At 32.4% G+C, this 18567-nt stretch overlaps 1 protein-coding gene across 4 annotated transcripts in view; it reads right to left on the reverse strand.

Moving 5' to 3' along the window:
• LOC140449779 (ATP-binding cassette sub-family C member 4-like) overlaps positions 1-18567 on the reverse strand; it is a 119368-nt gene that overhangs the window by 11097 nt on the left and 89704 nt on the right. For all 4 annotated transcript variants that reach the window (XM_072543123.1, XM_072543126.1, XM_072543125.1 and 1 more), the window contains 3 exons: positions 10968-12263; positions 8162-8546; positions 3583-3733 (listed from right to left, as the gene is read on the reverse strand). In XM_072543123.1, the coding sequence (XP_072399224.1) occupies positions 3583-3733; positions 8162-8546; positions 10968-12263 (1832 nt within the window). The remainder of the gene's footprint in view (positions 1-3582; positions 3734-8161; positions 8547-10967; positions 12264-18567) is intronic.

Raw genomic sequence — 18567 nt, forward strand, 5'->3', positions numbered from 1 at the left:
TCATTACATATTTCAGTTATTATTTTTATTTGTTCGTATCTAATAGCTTCAGCAGTTTTGCAGGAATTTCATCCTGTTCCGGTGCCTTTCCATCCTTTATTTGTCTCACGGCTGCCGTTATTTCTTCTGGTAGGATTTCAGGACCTGAATTTTCTTTAATGGTTTGTTCTTGTATTGTTACAAGGTCGTGGAAAAGTTTTTTCAAGTATTTTTACTTCATATTCATACTTTCTTTTTATCTTCTTTGGGTATGACAAGAATACCTTCATCATCTAATATTTTTCTGCTATTGCGTTTTTGGAACTTTCCAGCCATTTCACCTTTCGATGGATTTCTTGACATTGTTCTGTTTTTTGTTTCTGTTTGGCTTCTCTTATCTTTCTTCTGACGATGGTATGTGTTCTTTTATATTCTTGAAGATTTTCTTTGTTTTTTTTTCTCTGATCAATAAGTTCAAGTATTTCATCGGTCATCCACGATTTCTGTTTCTCTGTATCTTTCTTCAGGTGTTGTTCTTTTATTTCTCTTACTGTTTCTTATATAATAGTCAGACTTTCATATATAGTCCCTGCATTTCTGCTTTTTAGTACCTTTGTATTGAGGTTTTCACTCACCTTCAAGTTGAACATTGGGATCTTTAAGTTTTCTAACATCCTACTTCTTCATCGACTTACTTGTAACCTTCTTCATTCTGATTTTGAAATTACTTATGTAATAATATACATCTGGTCATGTACCTGTTATTTACTAGCATGTAATCAATCTAATTTTTTACAGTCCTTCTCACAGATTCCCGTGGAGATTTCCAGGTGTACAATTTCCTTGGGTGTAGCTTAAGGCTTATCCTCGAAAATCCTAACGGTAAAATTCAGTGCGATATCTATTTCAAAAATATCTTTCTTTACAGAAGCAAAATCTATTCACGAAGAATAGTCTAAACGTCATCTCGTACTAAAGTTGGGCTTTTTACTTACTTACAACCGTACACCCACCCCCTGTAGTGAAAAGTCTTGGGTCTATACAATAAAGCGAGCGGGAGGTCTTCTATTCAGTGCGGTTATGGTGTAATTAGAATAATAGGAGTATACCAGAGTAATATTATTTATTAAATAATTAATTCACAACTTAGCAAAGGTACATACAGGTATGTATAACAAGATATTTTGAGGTCACAGTATTGCCGAATTCGTTTTTTATGTCTTATATTTTCTTTTGTTTTTTTTTTGTTACTTTTTTACTGACAAATTGGCTTTTAACGTAGAATTACAGTTTGATGATAAATATTCTGAAATGGAAAATGTTGAGATGTGGCGAATAAAAACATTTATGAAATTAAAATGAAAGGATTTACGTCTATTAATAGTGCGATTTATAAAATTAGTACTTGAAGCCCAAATCGCGGGAGGAATATGTGCATCAGTTTTCAAATATTTATTATTTACTATATAATTTCTAAATTGAACCACTTTCACTTCTTTAGGTAATAATGTATCTGTTTTGACAACTAAATAAGTAATTAGACAAAATAATGAGTATTATTTTGAAATTATTAATTTCAAAACAGGAGTTTAAAGAATTAGAAGGAGATAGTCCGGTCCCAGTTGAACGGTCAAGCTTATTCCAGTGGAATAAGTAGGAAGTGACAAAACTAAATCATCTACATCTTTTAATAAAAGGAATGAAAAAAGTGCAATTGTTGATACAATCACTGATAACATCATCCATGACATAGCTACTTAGAATGGGTGAAAGACTAGATCCCATAATTTAAACAAAAGGTCAGAAATTCAAAATCTAAGCAAAATTTATAATTATATTATTTCTATGTAGTTTATATATGAAACCAGTAAAATATCACATTTTGATTTAATTTTCCATGTATTTGTTACATTTTTTCAGGCATCTATCAATGGTGAATAAATCTTCTTCTTTTTTGTTACTAAACAAAAAAGAATTTTTATACAAAATTTTATTTTTTTCAATATAATTGTCAAAAATAAAAATTTTAAGTTGGTATTTATGACATTGAGGCTTAATTGTAATTGTCACTATTCAAATTTATTTATAAATTTAATTGTTTTTATGTAAAGAAACTTTTTCAAAATTATATTAAATTTTCAGAGAAGCATTTATTAGATTATAATTATTCTGTGTCACCCACAGAATTACCCTATCTTTATTATTTTCTATCTCTGTTGTTATTGTAAAAAAAAGGTCTCTGAGATAAACAAATACAATAACTTTTAAACTAATTAATATATCGGTCCCAAATTTTGAGGGTTTGTTAAGTACCCCAATACAAAACTTTGGGTGGAACTCTAAAGTTTAAAGTTTAAGTTTACTAAAAGTTTTTAACAAATATCAATTGTCACTTATTTTGCAGTTTTCGAAACAACAAATTGACTTTTCAACTTTCAAAAATCGGCATTTTGAAGCTTTGTCAATATTCTAAAAAATAAAATTTTGTAATTTTATGTCAATTATTTAGCTTTCTAATGGAGTGCAAAAAATAGAAAAAATCACGTTTTTTGCATTAAATTGTTAATCATTAAAAAACGGCTCCGAACTTTAGGCAGGAAACAGATAGGTTTTCTTCTTATAGGTCTACAATAACTAAAAAAGTTGTCAGCTACCTGGATTATTGAGTGTCACGAGAAAATCCTTATTACCCTGGACCAATATGACTGGACAAGCAAGTGACGAAACAAACTTCATATATTATGTAAACTTTACTAACAAAAACGTTTAAAATAAATATTCCAATAACTATAAATAATCAAATTCCATATTCAAATAATGCAAAATATTTGGTTATTGTCCAATAAATATAAATAATCAAATTCCATATACAAAGACTGCAAAATATTTGGGTATTACTCTTTAATAAGTCCTAATAATGTTATTCAACATTATTTATGAGAGAGTGTATATTTCTTACCTACCTGTCGGCGAGAATCCAGAAGCTATCGACAAAGACAGCCTGTACTGACCGAGAGAGAGTAACATTTAGCAGAACTTTGAGATTTTTTAAAAAGTTTATATCAAATAGCTGCTTTGTGTTACACTTTATGTTAAAAATAAAAACAGATTCGGAAAGTGGGTCAAATTCTGTAGTGCCCTATTTCAAAAAAAAATTTTTACGTTAATTTTAACCAAAAATATTTGAAAAAAAAATTGTTTAAACAATTTATTAATTGACAACCAAATAGTGCACTAGAACTTTTTAAGATCTTTCATATAAAAAAAAGAATCATCTCAATATATGCCATAGTTTTTGCGTTATTTGATATATACTTTTACATTGGAATTTAGCTATGCCCAGAATCGCGAGGAACGGCCTTAAAGCAGGTGTTCATTATTACTGAAATATATCTAAAGTTATTCAGAAAAGATGATGACTTGGTCAGTTTTCACAGTAAACCCACGGTATTTTAAAACAACCGAATTCATATTTTAAACTGAATATTTTTTGATGTTTTATAAATTGTTAGAATATAGAAATTTAATATCTCAAATATGTTTAAGTGTTATTTATAAAAATACAAAATTATGCTTGTATTTAATTCATAAATTTATACTTACTGACAGCTTCAATCCGCTTAATATTTCTACTGGATACAAGAAATATTTGCTTAATTTTGTAAAAAATACAAACAATAACAGCTGTGGGTATCAATATCCAAGGATTCAAAAGACTGATAACTATTGTTGTAGCCACTACAGTAAGGCCGACCTACAAAGATAAATTAATTACAATGAGAAATTTTAGATATGCATAGGTCTTTAAAGGAATATAAATAAATTACATGAAGTTAATTCGCAGCCATCTCAAAATATGTATATACTATTTGTAATGAAAAGCTAGCGGAAAGGTACTTTACACGATCCCGGTGAAAATAAACCTACTTCAGGGACTAGCGACACTGTTGCCTCACCAGTTCATGATATTTAATACCGCGAAATTCATGTTACATAACCCTATATATATATAACCTATCCATATACATCGGTCCTAAAAACCCTGTTAAAAGATAGCAGTGATCATCAGTACCGAGACGATGTGCAAAGAAATCCACAGGCATAACTAGGACAGTTTGAATGGCTGTGATACTGTGGTGCAGGAAGCAACGGAAAACTATCACACTATATGTTTTACCAAGACAATAAAATGACTAAATCCTAAACATACGGCCGTTAGTCAGGGGCAACCCTAAAGTGGAAAGCCAGTGCGAATAATCTCTTCATCAACTAGTCAAGGAAAACGTCTCAACATTCAAAAGAATCTAATTAGAATAGCTACTTCGAACAATAGAAGTCTAGTTCAACCAAAAGAACTAGACAATATTGTTTCAGAGATAAATAGACTAAATATCCAACTATTAGTATCCAACTAAACATATTTTTTTATGTTTAAAACATTTGGCGTTCCTTTTCTTCCTCAGGTAGTAGAATCTTGCGTGTCTGTGTTAGTTGTAGCTCTAGAATGTAGAGTATTCTGACATTATTGGTTATATTGCTCCTGAGTGATTCTTTTCTTAAGTGTTAGAAACATCAGAGATGAAAACACTTAGAAAAATTGATGGTAAGACACTATGGGACAGCTAGAAGTACAGATAGGTATACGACGTAGATGCAAGGTGGAGAACATCAAGAACTGGGTAAGAAATAGAAGAGTAGAATGGAACGATCATATAAGCCGAATGACAACAAATAGAGTAGTAAAGATGACAAGAGAAGTTTCCCCAATAGGAAGAGAATCAGTAAGAAGACCACAAAAACAATGGAACGACAACTTACTGGAGGCACATTGAAAAACAGAGAGTCGTGTCTATGAAAAAGAAGAAAAAGAAGAATGATCCTTTTCTCAAGTAGCTGTAGCTTCGTCCGTGGCTATCTTGCAGAGTCACCAGGCTGGAATGCAAGAATTTCTGACAGTACAGCCACAATTGATCACATGACTCCTGTAAAACCTCTCAACTTAATTTTCTTCTTTTCTAACTTGCCTACGGTTGCCTTCCACTATTTTATTTTGTATACAGTGATGAGTGCCTTACCACCCGGCAAAATAGCGGAAAGGATAGAAGACAGATTAAGTTGTGAGATAGTATGAGATAAAGCTAGTTCTTGACGTGGCTATTTCACTTCAGTCATAATTATACGGATGACCTCGAAAATATTTTATTTTAATAATTTCTGATGTTAGAATAAATGATTGAATAAATTAAGATATATTATAGTAAAAAACATTAATTATTCGCGATTTTAAATTATAAATCTTTAAGTTTATTTAATAATAAAAATAACTTAACTGAAATATTTGATTAAACTAATGTTCAATCCGAAAACAATTATTGTATGTAGAATTGGCGTAATAGTTAGAGACGTGGTCTAGTGACAAGAAGATTGGAGGTTCAATTCACACCAAGGATAAAATTTTTGTTTTATTCAATCAAAAAATAATAGAAAATATGATACATATTAGGTAAAAAGTTTTCGAAAAACTCATTATTTACAATTTATTCTTATCCCAATGTTAAAAAATAGAAATACAAAATAATTTAAATTCAATTTCAGTTTTACAGTCTTCAGTTGTGATTGCAAAATAATCCGGTTAAGACTGTTTAATGCAAAATCCATCACTAAATTCTCAGTGTTAATATCAATTCCTCTGTACAGGTAATGGTTTTCAAAACAATTAACAACATTGTAATGGATGCGCGCGAACAGCTGCCTGCTTTACAGCTAACCAAATCATCAAGCCATCAAAAATAATAACATACCGAGAAGTGTTTTTGCACGCTAAACAGAAACTTTTTATTAAAAAAACAATTCGTGAAAATGGTTTTAACGGTCGAGGAAAAAGTGCAAATTGTTGTCTGGCATGTGAATGGATTATCAGACAACATGATTAGACAACAATTTGTAAATATGTTTCCAAATAGGCCGGCTCCAGCACGATCAACAATTCAGTCTATTATACGTAATTTTTTTACTTATGGATCCGTGTTCACTCCAAAAGGAGTTCGTAGACGAAGGGAGGTATATCCAGATTTGGAACTAAGGGACACTTTAATTTGTGCAAGTATTGAGCAAAATCCTACCCAATCAACATCTCGTCTCGGAGAACAATATGGAATTTCAAGATTTAGAGTAGGTAAAATTTTGAAAAGACATGGATACCGTCCCTATAAACTTCATAAATCCAACGAACAATTCCCTGGGATCAATATAGACGTTTAGAATTTTGTCAAATTGCAATGGAAATGTCACATCAAGATGAACATTTTTTAGAGAACGTTTTGTTCACCGATGAATGTACGTTTTCATTGCATGGCCGTCAAAATTCAATGAATGCTCGGTATTGGTCTCGAGGAAATCCTCGTCAGATTTATGTCGCTCGTACCCAGCATCCTCGAAAAGTAAATGTTTGGGGAGGCATAATAGGGAATCATGTCATTGGTCCATTTTTTATAGACGGTATGTTGACTGGGCGGAAATACTTGGAACTTCTGCAAAATCAAATTGTCCCAGCCCTTCGTAATTTACCAATACCTTCCATATGGTTTCAACACGATGGTTGTCCCGCACATATGTAATTCTCGCATCGTCAGTGAATATCTCAGTGCGACTTTTCCTAATCGATTGATTAGTGGCCACGGAGATATTTTTTGGCCTGCAAGATCACCTGATCTTGCACCTTGTGATTTTTTTATGTGGGGATATATCAAGTCCAAGCTATATGGAATTGAAGACGATAGGCCTAATTCTCTCCAAGAATTAAGAGAAAAGATCTCTGATTCAATGAGAGGTATTAGTCCAGAAACATTAACTAATGTTAGACGAAACTTTTATAATAGACTGGGTTATTGTTCTGCTGCTAATGGAGGCTTATTCGAACATTTATTGTAAATACATTTCATTAGAATAATTTTTTTTTATTTTTAGAGAATTTCTACCTATTTAAATATTTTTGGAAGTTCATTTATTTAGAACGTTCTTTTATGTTTGAAGAATTATTACTTTATTTTCGAAAGTACGACATTGTTTTTTTAATAAGATTTTCATGTTTTACTATAAACACTTCTAATAAAAACTGAAATAAATGTCTAGTGATTTAAAGCAAAACGATATAATATCTGCATAATTTCAAATTTTTAAAAAAGTAAAACCTTCATGTGGAATTTGAACCCTGAGCGCCTGCATGAGAACATCGTGACTTGAACTCTGATCCATCAAACTTTTATATTTCTTTATTGACAGTTTGGGTTATTGTTCTGCTGCTAATGAAGGCTTATTTGAACATATTGTAAATACGTTTATTTACAATATTTTTTTTAATTTTGTAGAATTTTTACTTATTTAAACATTCTTTAAACGTTCTTTTAATTTTGAAGAATTTTTACTTTATTTTCGAAAGTACGACGATACTTTTTTTTTCAATAAGATATTTGTGTTTAACTTTAAACACTTCTAATACTAGTAACGACTGACATAAATGTTTAGCGATTCAAATCAAAACGATCTCTGCATAATTTCAAATTATTTAAAAAAAAACCACATGTGGGTTTTGAACTCTAATCGTCTGCGACGTCTGTGTCGAGTTCTTACCACTAATCCACGAAGGATAGTGATTATTCCGTGACAAGAGTGTATGAAGTCCTCACATCATAGTAGAAATTATTCTTGATTAATAATTTAAAACTTTAGATTAAATAATTACTATTAATTAAATTATTTTATTCACATTTTTGCTTTATTGTGGTCAATCAGTTTTTACTTTCTGTGAAATTAAAAAATGGAAATACGTCACACATACGTTACACATAATAATTATGACCGAGGTGATTTAGCTCGAAGCTAACGTCTAAAGGTGTGAGACTATCGATAATGGTCATGTAAATTATAGTATTCTACCTATTATTTCCCACCTCTACGAGTTTCATCTCTTTTTATTTCACAAGGTAACTGTGTTTTCTATCTCTTACGTTAAAACGCCGGGTGGTAAGACACTCATCACTGTATTTTGTATACAGGATAAAAAAGAATCAAATATTTTATTTATTTAGTTATTAACAATAAAGAGTTTTGTGTTATTTGATGCAAAATGATATCGACTCAACTCAACGATAGCAAAATATTTATAATTACTAGTAACACTTACCCAGGTTGAGTCTGCAGTTGCTAATGGTAGTGATTCATCTAGAATACCAATATCCTTGGAAAATCTGTTTAAAATCCTACCAGATGGATTAATATTAAAGAACAGCATTGGTGAGCTAATAATTTTTCTAAACATTGAATTATGAACGTTTGTGGAAGCAGTCAAAAAATAGCTAAATGATGCAAGGGATCTAGCAACAGCCAGAAGAACTGTTGCAATTACCAGGAAGCTGTATAGATGCAAAGGACTAATTTGGTCCATTACGTGTGACCAGTGACTTTCAGTGGATTGGTCTTTATATTCCAAAATTGTGTCCACGTTTGAAGAATTTAAGGTTTCATTTAAGAAAACTGCTTGTTTTCTTCTCCATTGTTCTACATTTACCCTAAAAATTATAAAAATATGGTTTTATTATATTAAACAAAGTTATTTAAAAATTATCGTAGAAAGAGAAAAGCTCTATACATACTATAAAATTTCTGACATACCTACCTATTTTTACCAATCATTTATTCTACATATATTTATGTATATTAATTTATGTATACGGTATATGGGGACAAGTTTGTCATGTATAAAGATAAAGTATACATGAGCATAGAGCGTCCTATGCCATTAATTGCATTTTGTAGGTTAACCGCAGATTCTATAGTTGCATTTCTGTAGTTGCTTCTATAATCAAGACTTCTATATCTGTATCATGAGTAAATGCGGATAGTTATATGTTTTTTTCTCTCCGGAATGTCAGATGTATACAAAAGGTATAGTACTGGTCCAAAAACGCTACCTTGTGGAACCCCTGCGTTAATTGGCTTTAACACAAAGCACTTGTTTTTTATTGTAACTCTAAATGTTTGCTGGTGTAGGTATGACTGCAATATTTCAACGAGTTGCATAGGAAATATTTTCTTTAGCCATATTTTGTCAAATAATTTTGCGATATCTAGGAATATTGCTATACGAATTTTGTCACCTTCCAATGATTTCTCTATTTCAGTTATTATTCGATGAATCTGGTCAACTGTGGAGTGTTTATCACAAAATCCAAATTGGTGTGTCGGAATAATATTTTTTTGTTCAATTATATAGTTCAGTCTTCGTAGTAGCAATTTTCAAGCGCCTTTGAGATTATGGATAGTAAGGAGATTGGCCTGTACTATGTTAATTCATGGTTATCTTGTCCTACTTTGGGTATTATTATGACCTCTGCAGTTTTCCAAAGGTTGGGAGCATATCTAAGTCTTCTTCTTCTTTGGGTGCCTGTTCGTTCCGAACGTTGGCGATCATTCTGGCTATGATGACTTTGTTGGTTACTATACGAAATAGCTGTGTTGAGGTCTTTCTATACCATGCTCTCAGGTTAGCAAGCCAGGATATTTTTCTTCGTCCTGAGGCCCTATTTTCTTCAATTTTACCTTGCAATCTTGCAACCTTATCTAAGTCTAAAAGATGCATTTATTAGGGTAGCAAGCTTTACTACCGTTTTACTAGGTAATTGTTTTAGTATCTCACCATTCATCAGGTCAAACCCAGGCGCTTTTTTTGTATTGATTGAACTTCTTTTTTGGTAGTCAATTGTATGTTAATAAAATTAGTATCTAGTGAACACATTTTGGAGCTATATTTTTGGGTTTTTTACAGTCTTGGCTTAGATGTTATCCAATGCATTTAACACATCTCGGTTTCCTTTTACAGTAATTCTGTTTGTGCCCGTAATCCCGGCAGTGCTTGCAATGGGACACCAGTTTAGGTTTTCTGAAAACCTCTATTTGTACTCTTAGATGCAATATTTTATTAATGGCATATATTTTTTTAATATCTTCATCACTATCAAAGGATAAAGGAAAAAGTGAAAGTGGCGTTTTATCTTTTCCGGTTAGTATTTCATGTACCTTCAATATATGGAAGCCTTTGTTCTTTAGGTCTTTTAAAATTCGTTTAGCTTTGTAAGAATGGTGTAATTTTCTTGCAACTACCTTGGTAGGTGGTGATTGTTTGTTTTCAAACGAAAACCATTCCATATCTGTATTGTGTAAGACTTTAGTAAGACTCCTTTATGCATTTGAGTCAGTGACATAAATAATATGACAATTCGTAATTTATATTTACATTTATTTATATTACCTGGTTACAGTTTATTATTTTTGGTGCTAGTTTCAGGGTACTGTACCTGAGGCTAGTTGCTAGATTTTTTTTTAGTTTCTAACCCTAATCCATTCTGTCTCTTTGCTTAGTTCTTCTTTATCTGTATGAAATTCAGTTTGGTCTTTTTTACTGCTCTCCTCAATTGGTTCTATTTTATTTTGAATTATTTCAATGTGTATTTGAAGCTGTTTAATAGTCACTTCTAATTTTTCTCTTAATTGTTTTTCATTCAACCAGGCATTATACAATTCCTGCTCATTTTGACTGTGGGCTTAATTTTCGTTGAACAAAGCCTGATTTTGTTGAGCTAGCAGCGCTTCGTTCGAATTAGCACAAATAGTTAATAATTTACTAAATATTTATCAAATAAGAATTATTTACTATTTACACAGACTGAAAGTGACTAATACTATCAGAAAAATGGTAAATCTGGCAACATTGCAAGCATCAAATTTAAAATCTACACATTATATACATACATGGACATATTCCGGATTTTGTACAATTCGAACCATCTATTTAAGAGATAATTAGACATTTTCCAAACTTTTGGTCTACTCTGTATATACCTATGTTATTAAAAATAATTATGAATGTATTTTTTACAATTATTGTCATATTATTTTATGCAATGATATATTAAAAAATTATTAGTACTTACCATAACGTTAAAAATATGTCCGATAAAGAAACCAAAACTTGTGTTGCAACGAAACTTAGGGCCAATATCAAAGTTTTGCACAAATTTCCTCCCGCCTTTAAATAATTTCCATAAACTCTCCAAGACACTCCACCAGACCCAATCGTTTCCTTTTGTTGATCGATAGATATATAATCTTCTTCTTCGTAATTTATCGAAGTAACAGATTCAGATTTTGACAGTTTCCTATCACGCTCCATTTGATCCATTTCAGTTGCGGTGGCTAATAATTTTGTAAAGGCGTTATCACCATTTTTTAAATTTTCGAAAGTACCGGAAGCTCGAATTCGACCGTCATCGATTAAGTATATAAACTTAGCTCTATATAAATATTGTAATTGATGTGTTACTAACACCACACATTTTTTCCTAAGATAGTTACAAATGCATCTATTAAATATTTGTTTACCAACTTGTGTATCAACTGCAGATAAAGGATCATCAAGTAGATATATATCTGCTTCCTTGTAAATAGCTCTGGCTAGATTGATTCTAGCTCTTTGTCCACCACTTAAAGATGTACCTCTTTCCCCAATAAGAGTTCTATCACCATGCGGAAATAATTTTAAGTCTTTTTCTAGAGCACACACTCTTAAAACTTCATAATATTTCTTTTCGTTGTAAGTTTCTCCGAAGAGAATATTTTGGCGAACACTGGATGCGAATACCCAAGGTTCTTGCGAAGCAAAGGAAACAGTTCCAGTTACTTTTACAGTGCCCTCTAATGGTTTCAGCTCTTTTAAAATAACTTGTAGGAGGGTTGATTTTCCTGCACCCACTGGACCTACTAAGGCTACTAGTTGATTTGATCTGGCTTCAAAGTTGATTTCTTCTATTGTGTTTTCTGGATGTTTTTTGACCCATTTTACAGCTGCGTTCTTTATTTTAATACCTATAGGCCGTACTCCAATAACATCTGGCTTGTTTTTTTGTAAAAGCTCGTTATTGTTGATTTGTTTAAGCATTGGTGTATATTTTACATCTAGTTCTTCATACAATAAGAACTTTTGTATCCTGGATATGGATACTAATGTCTCAGCAAGTTGAGTCATGGCTTGGGGAAACTGTAAAGTGATTATGGCTCTCACGTATGTATAATATGACGTTACTGTAAAGGCATATGATGCTGTGAGAACATTTCCTGATAATATGTATGTTAAGATGCACACGAGTATAGCGGCTCGTGATAGTGCGATGTTAAAGGTTATAGTCAGAGCCTTTATTATTGAGGTATGTCTTATTTGGTCAATTTCCTTCCTACAAAAAAAAAATAAGTTTATATTTATAAAGAATATACGAATTAAAATAATTACATCTCGTTAATGTTTACATTTTCTTGTACATTAGAGAGAACTTACAAAGAATAACAACTCACAATAGAAATGCATACCTTAAACACCCATGAACAGTTTTAAAATTTTGTGTTACTGCTTGATTGTCCATTTTGTATGAGGGTGTATAAGTTTGATTTTAGAGTACCCCGTTTAGTCAACACTTTTGCCTTTTTAAGACGTATTTTTGGGTTAAGTGTATAGCCATTCCTGTTAAGATTTTTTCACCATTGGTGATGATTGTTCAGTGTATATGCGAAGGAGATGTGAGAGGTAGAAACGAGGGGGTATGGAAATTTGAAATGATGTTAATTTTTTTTCCAGAATTAATTTTTATGAAACGTGTTGAGCTTGAAGAATAGCTGCAACTATTTCGTCCCCAAAGGTACAGGTATAATTGTACAATGTGATCGGGAAACCACAAAAAACCATCCGGTAATGACGGTAAAAGAGTTGAGTTTCCTTCAGAAAGTACAAGTATTCGCCATGGAGTTTTTCGCTGACAGAGGTCAGCAATGAGATATGTGAGTTTCTTTTTTGGGTGTCTGATCAATATATATTTAGGGATTCTACAGTATTCACTGCCTTCCCTCGCTCAACCATTTCCATCTATCTCTGTTGTTCCATTCTCCATCGTTTAGGCATCTCTTACTCATGGCGTCGTCTACTTCGTTCCTCCAGGATTTTCGGGGTCGTCCTCTTTTCCTCCTTCCTATGGGGCTCCATTCGGTTATTCTCTTTATCCATCTGCTGTCGCTAGTTCTTCTTACTTGTCCATACCACTTTAATATTTTTTGTTCTATATATGTTAGTATGTCTGTTTCTATTGATGTTCTTTGCTTTATTTCGTCATTACTTCTCCTATCCATTCTTGTTACTCTGCAGCATCTTCGCAGGCATTCCATCTCTGTTGCTACTATCTTACTGCTGTTTTTCTTGTTTATGATCCAATTTTCAGCCCCATATGTCATAATACTTCGCACTAATGTTTTATAAATCTGCGTTTTTCTCTTCATATTTAGGTGTCTATCCCACCATACTGAGTTAAGTTGTCGGATTGCTGTTCTTGTTTGTCCTAATCTTTGTGTAATTTCTTTCTCTGTTGTTGCCTTTTTCGTGATTATAAACCCCAGGTATTTGAATTTATCCTTTCCTTTGATTGTTACGTTGTCATCAATCTGTAGATCTTCTATGTCTTCTTCACTTGTAGATAGGTACTCTGTTTTCGCGAGGTTAATATCTAGGCCAGCCTTGGTATATTCTTCTTGTAGTTTCTTCATCATGTAGCTGAGGTCGTCTTGGTCTTGTGCAATCACTACCTGATCGTCTGCAAAGCTTAACGTATATAGGTATTCGTTCCGTACCGGTACTCCCATGCCTTCGCATTTTCTTTTCCATGTAGTCAAGGCTTTTTCTGATCAATACATTACCAAAAGATGTGCAAATTTTTATGACGTTTTCTGCTCGAATATTTTGTTCAGATATGTTTTTTGGTGCAATTCCTGCTCAGAGAAAAATGACTTTGACGTATGGTTGGCATGTTCGATAGTTAATATATTAGGATAAAGGGGAAGTATGTTTCTAATTGGCTTTACTCACAATACTTCTTTCTAATCTTAGCAGCCGGTGAGTACACCCGTCCAAATTTGCCCTATACAGCGTTAAGATTGAATCTTTTTCTTGACCCATCTAGGGTTGCTCGCAGGTCAGCATGCCAATACAATGTTGTGCTACTAAGCTGAGGTACTCAGATAAATAAGATAAATTTTTTCTTCTTCTTACTCTGCGTTGTAGCCACTAAGATTTTGGCATTTAAAAAGTATTCGTGGGTTTTGTTTGGGCTAGGCATCACTCTTCATCTCAAGAACAACCTGTCGAAATTGTTTATGTGAGTTCAAGCGTATTTTTTTTTTGACATTTGAATCTCGTGAAAAAGAAATCCTATCAAGAATAAGACAAGTAAGGAAAACACTCATGAACATAAACACATTTATTACAAGATGTGTTTACTGTTTTGTTGTATGGCTGTGAAAGTTGGACAATGGACTCTGAGAGAGAGAAAAAAAGATGCCTTTGAACTTTATATATATAGAGACGGATGCTGAGAATTACATGGGTACAAAAATTATCAACGGTGAGGTACGTCGGTGCATAAGTAAACAAAAAGAATTACTCAGCATAATCAAAGAAAGGAAAATAAAATACCTGGGTCATGTGTTAGGAGGTAAAAGATATGAATTACTCCAAATCATATTTGAAGGGAAAGTGCAGGGCAAAAGATCAGTTGGAAGACGCCAAAACTCGTGGCTGAAAGACCTGAGAACATGGTTTGACCACTCATCCACAGAAATCTATCGTGCAGCAGTTTTCAAAGCCACAATTGTCATTTGGATCGCCAACTTTCTAAAGGATCCGGCGCAATAAGAATAAGATATTGTTCACAGAGCAGTATCTTCTGCGTAAAGTGACTTCATTGTGTTAGTCTTTCTGGGGTTAGGTAAGTCGCTATTGTAGGTACAAAAATGGAAGCTTGAGGTACCTCTGCATTGGGACTGAAAGGTATCGAGAGATTTGTTTCCCTATATTTATGCTCCTATTTAGGAAAAATGAATAGAAGAGTTTGGCAACAGGGATAGGCAGGCTGATCTTAAGCTTTTCTCATAAGTTTGGTATGCCAAACTTTGTCAAAGGCTTTCTTAACATCAAGAAAAATGCATAAAGCAATTTTTTTGTAATTAAATTTTTGGGGGATGTGGATGACGATTTCAGTTAACGAAGTTCTAATAGAGCGACATTCTGTAAAGCCCAATTGGAAAGAGGGAACGATGTTGTTTCCTGTGGTAACTTTTATGAGTCTCTTCTTGTAGGTGAGCGGTTTACCCCTATAAGCAGAGCATCAACCGACTAAAATTCTTTTTGCATTTCTAATGCACCAAACGTTTTTTATTCGATTCTATATATTTTTCCAAGATGAAATGTATTTTTTTTTAATTTTTACAAGTGGGCCGGCAATTGTTCTTAACAAATAACTTATACAAAAAAGCAATTTCACCTAATTGTTTCGAAATCAATTTTTTTAGGTGTATCTCATCAAAATAAACACTTTTTCTCTCTTGATAATTTTGAAAAATGCTTCCTTTTTGAGTTATTTGCATTTTTTTGTTGAAAAAATGCCTTAATTAGTGATTTTTGGGATTTTTTTTTCTAAAAAACTACTAAATGAATTGCAATTTTACAAATAGCTTTATAATCTTTAAACCGTCGAGTACAAGTTAGAATATTTTGACAAGGATAAATGGTTTCTATCTCGCTAAAAACGTGGACCCAAATATTTCGAATATGCCTTTCGAGAGTATCCCACTAACCGTGTACAGCGGTTGAGGTGCTGTAGGCGCTAAAAAAAATGCATCTAATGAAAAATTACCACCTTCGAAACCAGCATTATTACAACATAACTTAAGAGCAAAGTGGCAAATAAATGAATGGATTCAAGCAAAAAACAATATTATTTCATCTCTTGATCCATTAACCCATGGTTGGACAATGGAAAATAATTGTTTCGATTTTAATTATTTTGAAGGTGAAACTAGTTTAGATATGTTACAAAAGTATTTCTGCTCATGTACCGGAAAATGTTCTACAAAAAATTGTAATTGTATTTCCTATAATTTAGAATGCTGCGCAGTATGTGCATGTACACCAGAGAATTGTAAAAATGTTAAAGACGACTGTATTAAAGACAATGAAATCAGCTTATTAGATGGAAATCCTGTTGCTGTTGACGAAAATTTTCAAATTATTGACAATGAAAACGATGTATAATTAATATTATATTTTAATTTTATTATATTTTTCAATGAAAATTTATTATATATTGCTTAATGTATTTTACTGTAATAAAACATTCAATAATATAGTCACCACGTATATTAAAAGAAAAATTACATTATTATAGCATTGTAAAAAATTAATTTTAATTGTTTTAATTATAATATGTCTATATAAAAATAATTAGAAATATCTTTTTTTTTAATAAATTGTACGTAATATTTGTATTGAATTAATTTTTTAAATTTAAACAAATATTTCTACGCGCCGCACGCCTGTATCGCCGCAACCGCTGTACACACTTAGCGCTAGACTGCTCGAAAGGCATATTCGAAATATTTGGGTTTACGTTTTTAGCAAGATAGAAAAAAATTATCCTTGTCAAAATATTCTAACTTGTACTCGACGGTTTAAAGATTATAACGCTATGTAGAATTGCAATTCATTTAGTAGTTTTTTAGAAAAAAAATCACAAAAATCACTAATTAAGGCATTTTTTCAACAAAAAAATGCAAATAACTCAAAAAGGAAGCATTTTTCGAAAAATTATCAGGAGAAAAAAAGTGTTTATTTTGACGAGATACACCTAAAAAAATTGATTTCGAAGCAATTCGGTGAAATCGCTTTTTTGTATAAGTTATTTGTTAATAACAATTGCCGGCTCACTTGTAAAACTTAAAAAAAATACATTCCATCTTGGAAAAATATATAGAATCGAATAAAAAGGTTTGGTGCATTAGAAATGCAAAAAGAATTTTAGTTGGTATATTCTGTTTCTAAGCGTCTTTTGAGGGGTAAACCGCTCGCCTATTGAGGATCCTCTCGAGGACTTTACCGAGGACGTAAAAGAAAGATATATAAGGGTCGAGTTTGGTAAGTGATTTGCACTGATTAGATTTATCGAAGATTTTCGAGGGTTTGTTAATGTACAGGTGGAATATCATGGAATTATTATGGACTTTGGAGGGTTTCGAGTATCTCTTGGATTGATTGATTCGTAGTTTATTGAAAGGTTAGGTCGAATCAGAAGACGTTTGAAGTAACATATACATTTTCGAGATATAATTAAACCCTTGTGCCTTCCGAGCGTCTGAAATAAAAATTTGGTTATTCACCAGTGGGTGAGATGGCTTTAATGAGTTTTGTTTTGTTATAGTTTTGAATTTTCTTCAGAATGCGCGGACGTCTCGGTAGTTTAATCTAGAAGTGACCTCCCGAAATTGTGAAGCTTTGGTGTTATTTACTTTCAGCTTGATCTGTGACGAAATTCTGTTGTATTCTAGTATGTCATTATATGTTCGCTGATCTAACAATAACGAGCAAAAATAAGGACTAAGCACTGCAACTTGATATAAATCTTACTTTCATATATTATCTATCAGTTTCTCCCACAGTTGCGCTTACGGCAGTTATCATTTGAACTGGATATCATCTTGTATTTCTTTATTTATTTCTATTGACTTAAGCAACTTTCTAGTTTTTGCCATCAAGGTTGTTGTCTACGTTAGTTACACTGGCATTTTCACAAATTCTTCGTTTGATAAACTAATAAAGAAGTAACAACACTAGGAATTCTACGATTTCCTACATTACGAAACTAAATTCAAATTTTTACCACTGTGCTTTCTACAACTTGCAAAGCAGACAGATTGATGAATTAGTCGACAAGGTAATCAATAATTTGCATTCCACATGCCGGGCATCCCGGCAAAAATTCTTAGTGAATTTAGTTTCTAGTACTCAAAACCCAGTAAAGAACTAAAACAGAAAGACAGTATAAGATTTAATTTAGATTGCAGGGCGTCTGCAAGCTGCTTATACGTATTTCAACCTCTTTAGGTTTCATCAGAAATGCAGTTGCTCTGAATCGAAACAAAATATCTTCCGTCATAGAACAATAATTATAAAAATAATTATTAACAGACGTTACAATGCCATCCAATAACCTACATGGCGAAACTAAATTAAAATCTTTACCACTGTGCTTTCTAAAACTTGCAAAGGAGACAGATTGATAAATTACTCGGCAAGGGAATCTAAAATTTGCAATCAATCTGTCTGCTTTGCAAGTTTTAGAAAGCACAGTGGTAAAGATTTGAATTTAGTCTTGCCATGTAGGAAATCTTAGAATTCCTAGTGTTGTTATTAGATGGCATTGTAACGTCAGTTAATGGGGATCTTTTTGGTTGGTCAACTACAACAATCGCGGAAATTGTCAAATGTCACTCCCATGCGCAAACCGTAAAAAGATGAGAAGAAGGGAAAGGATGTAAACTTGCCAGGGTAACACTAAGTAACCTTGAAGAGTCAACATCTAAGAAGTACTTGGGAATGACCAGGAAAAACCTACGTTTGGCAGTTGGTTTTTTAACTGGTCATTGTCAACTAAGCAAACACCTCCA

This window comes from Diabrotica undecimpunctata, chromosome 9 (assembly GCF_040954645.1).
Source record: "Diabrotica undecimpunctata isolate CICGRU chromosome 9, icDiaUnde3, whole genome shotgun sequence".
Classification (NCBI taxonomy): Eukaryota; Metazoa; Arthropoda; class Insecta; order Coleoptera; family Chrysomelidae; genus Diabrotica; species Diabrotica undecimpunctata.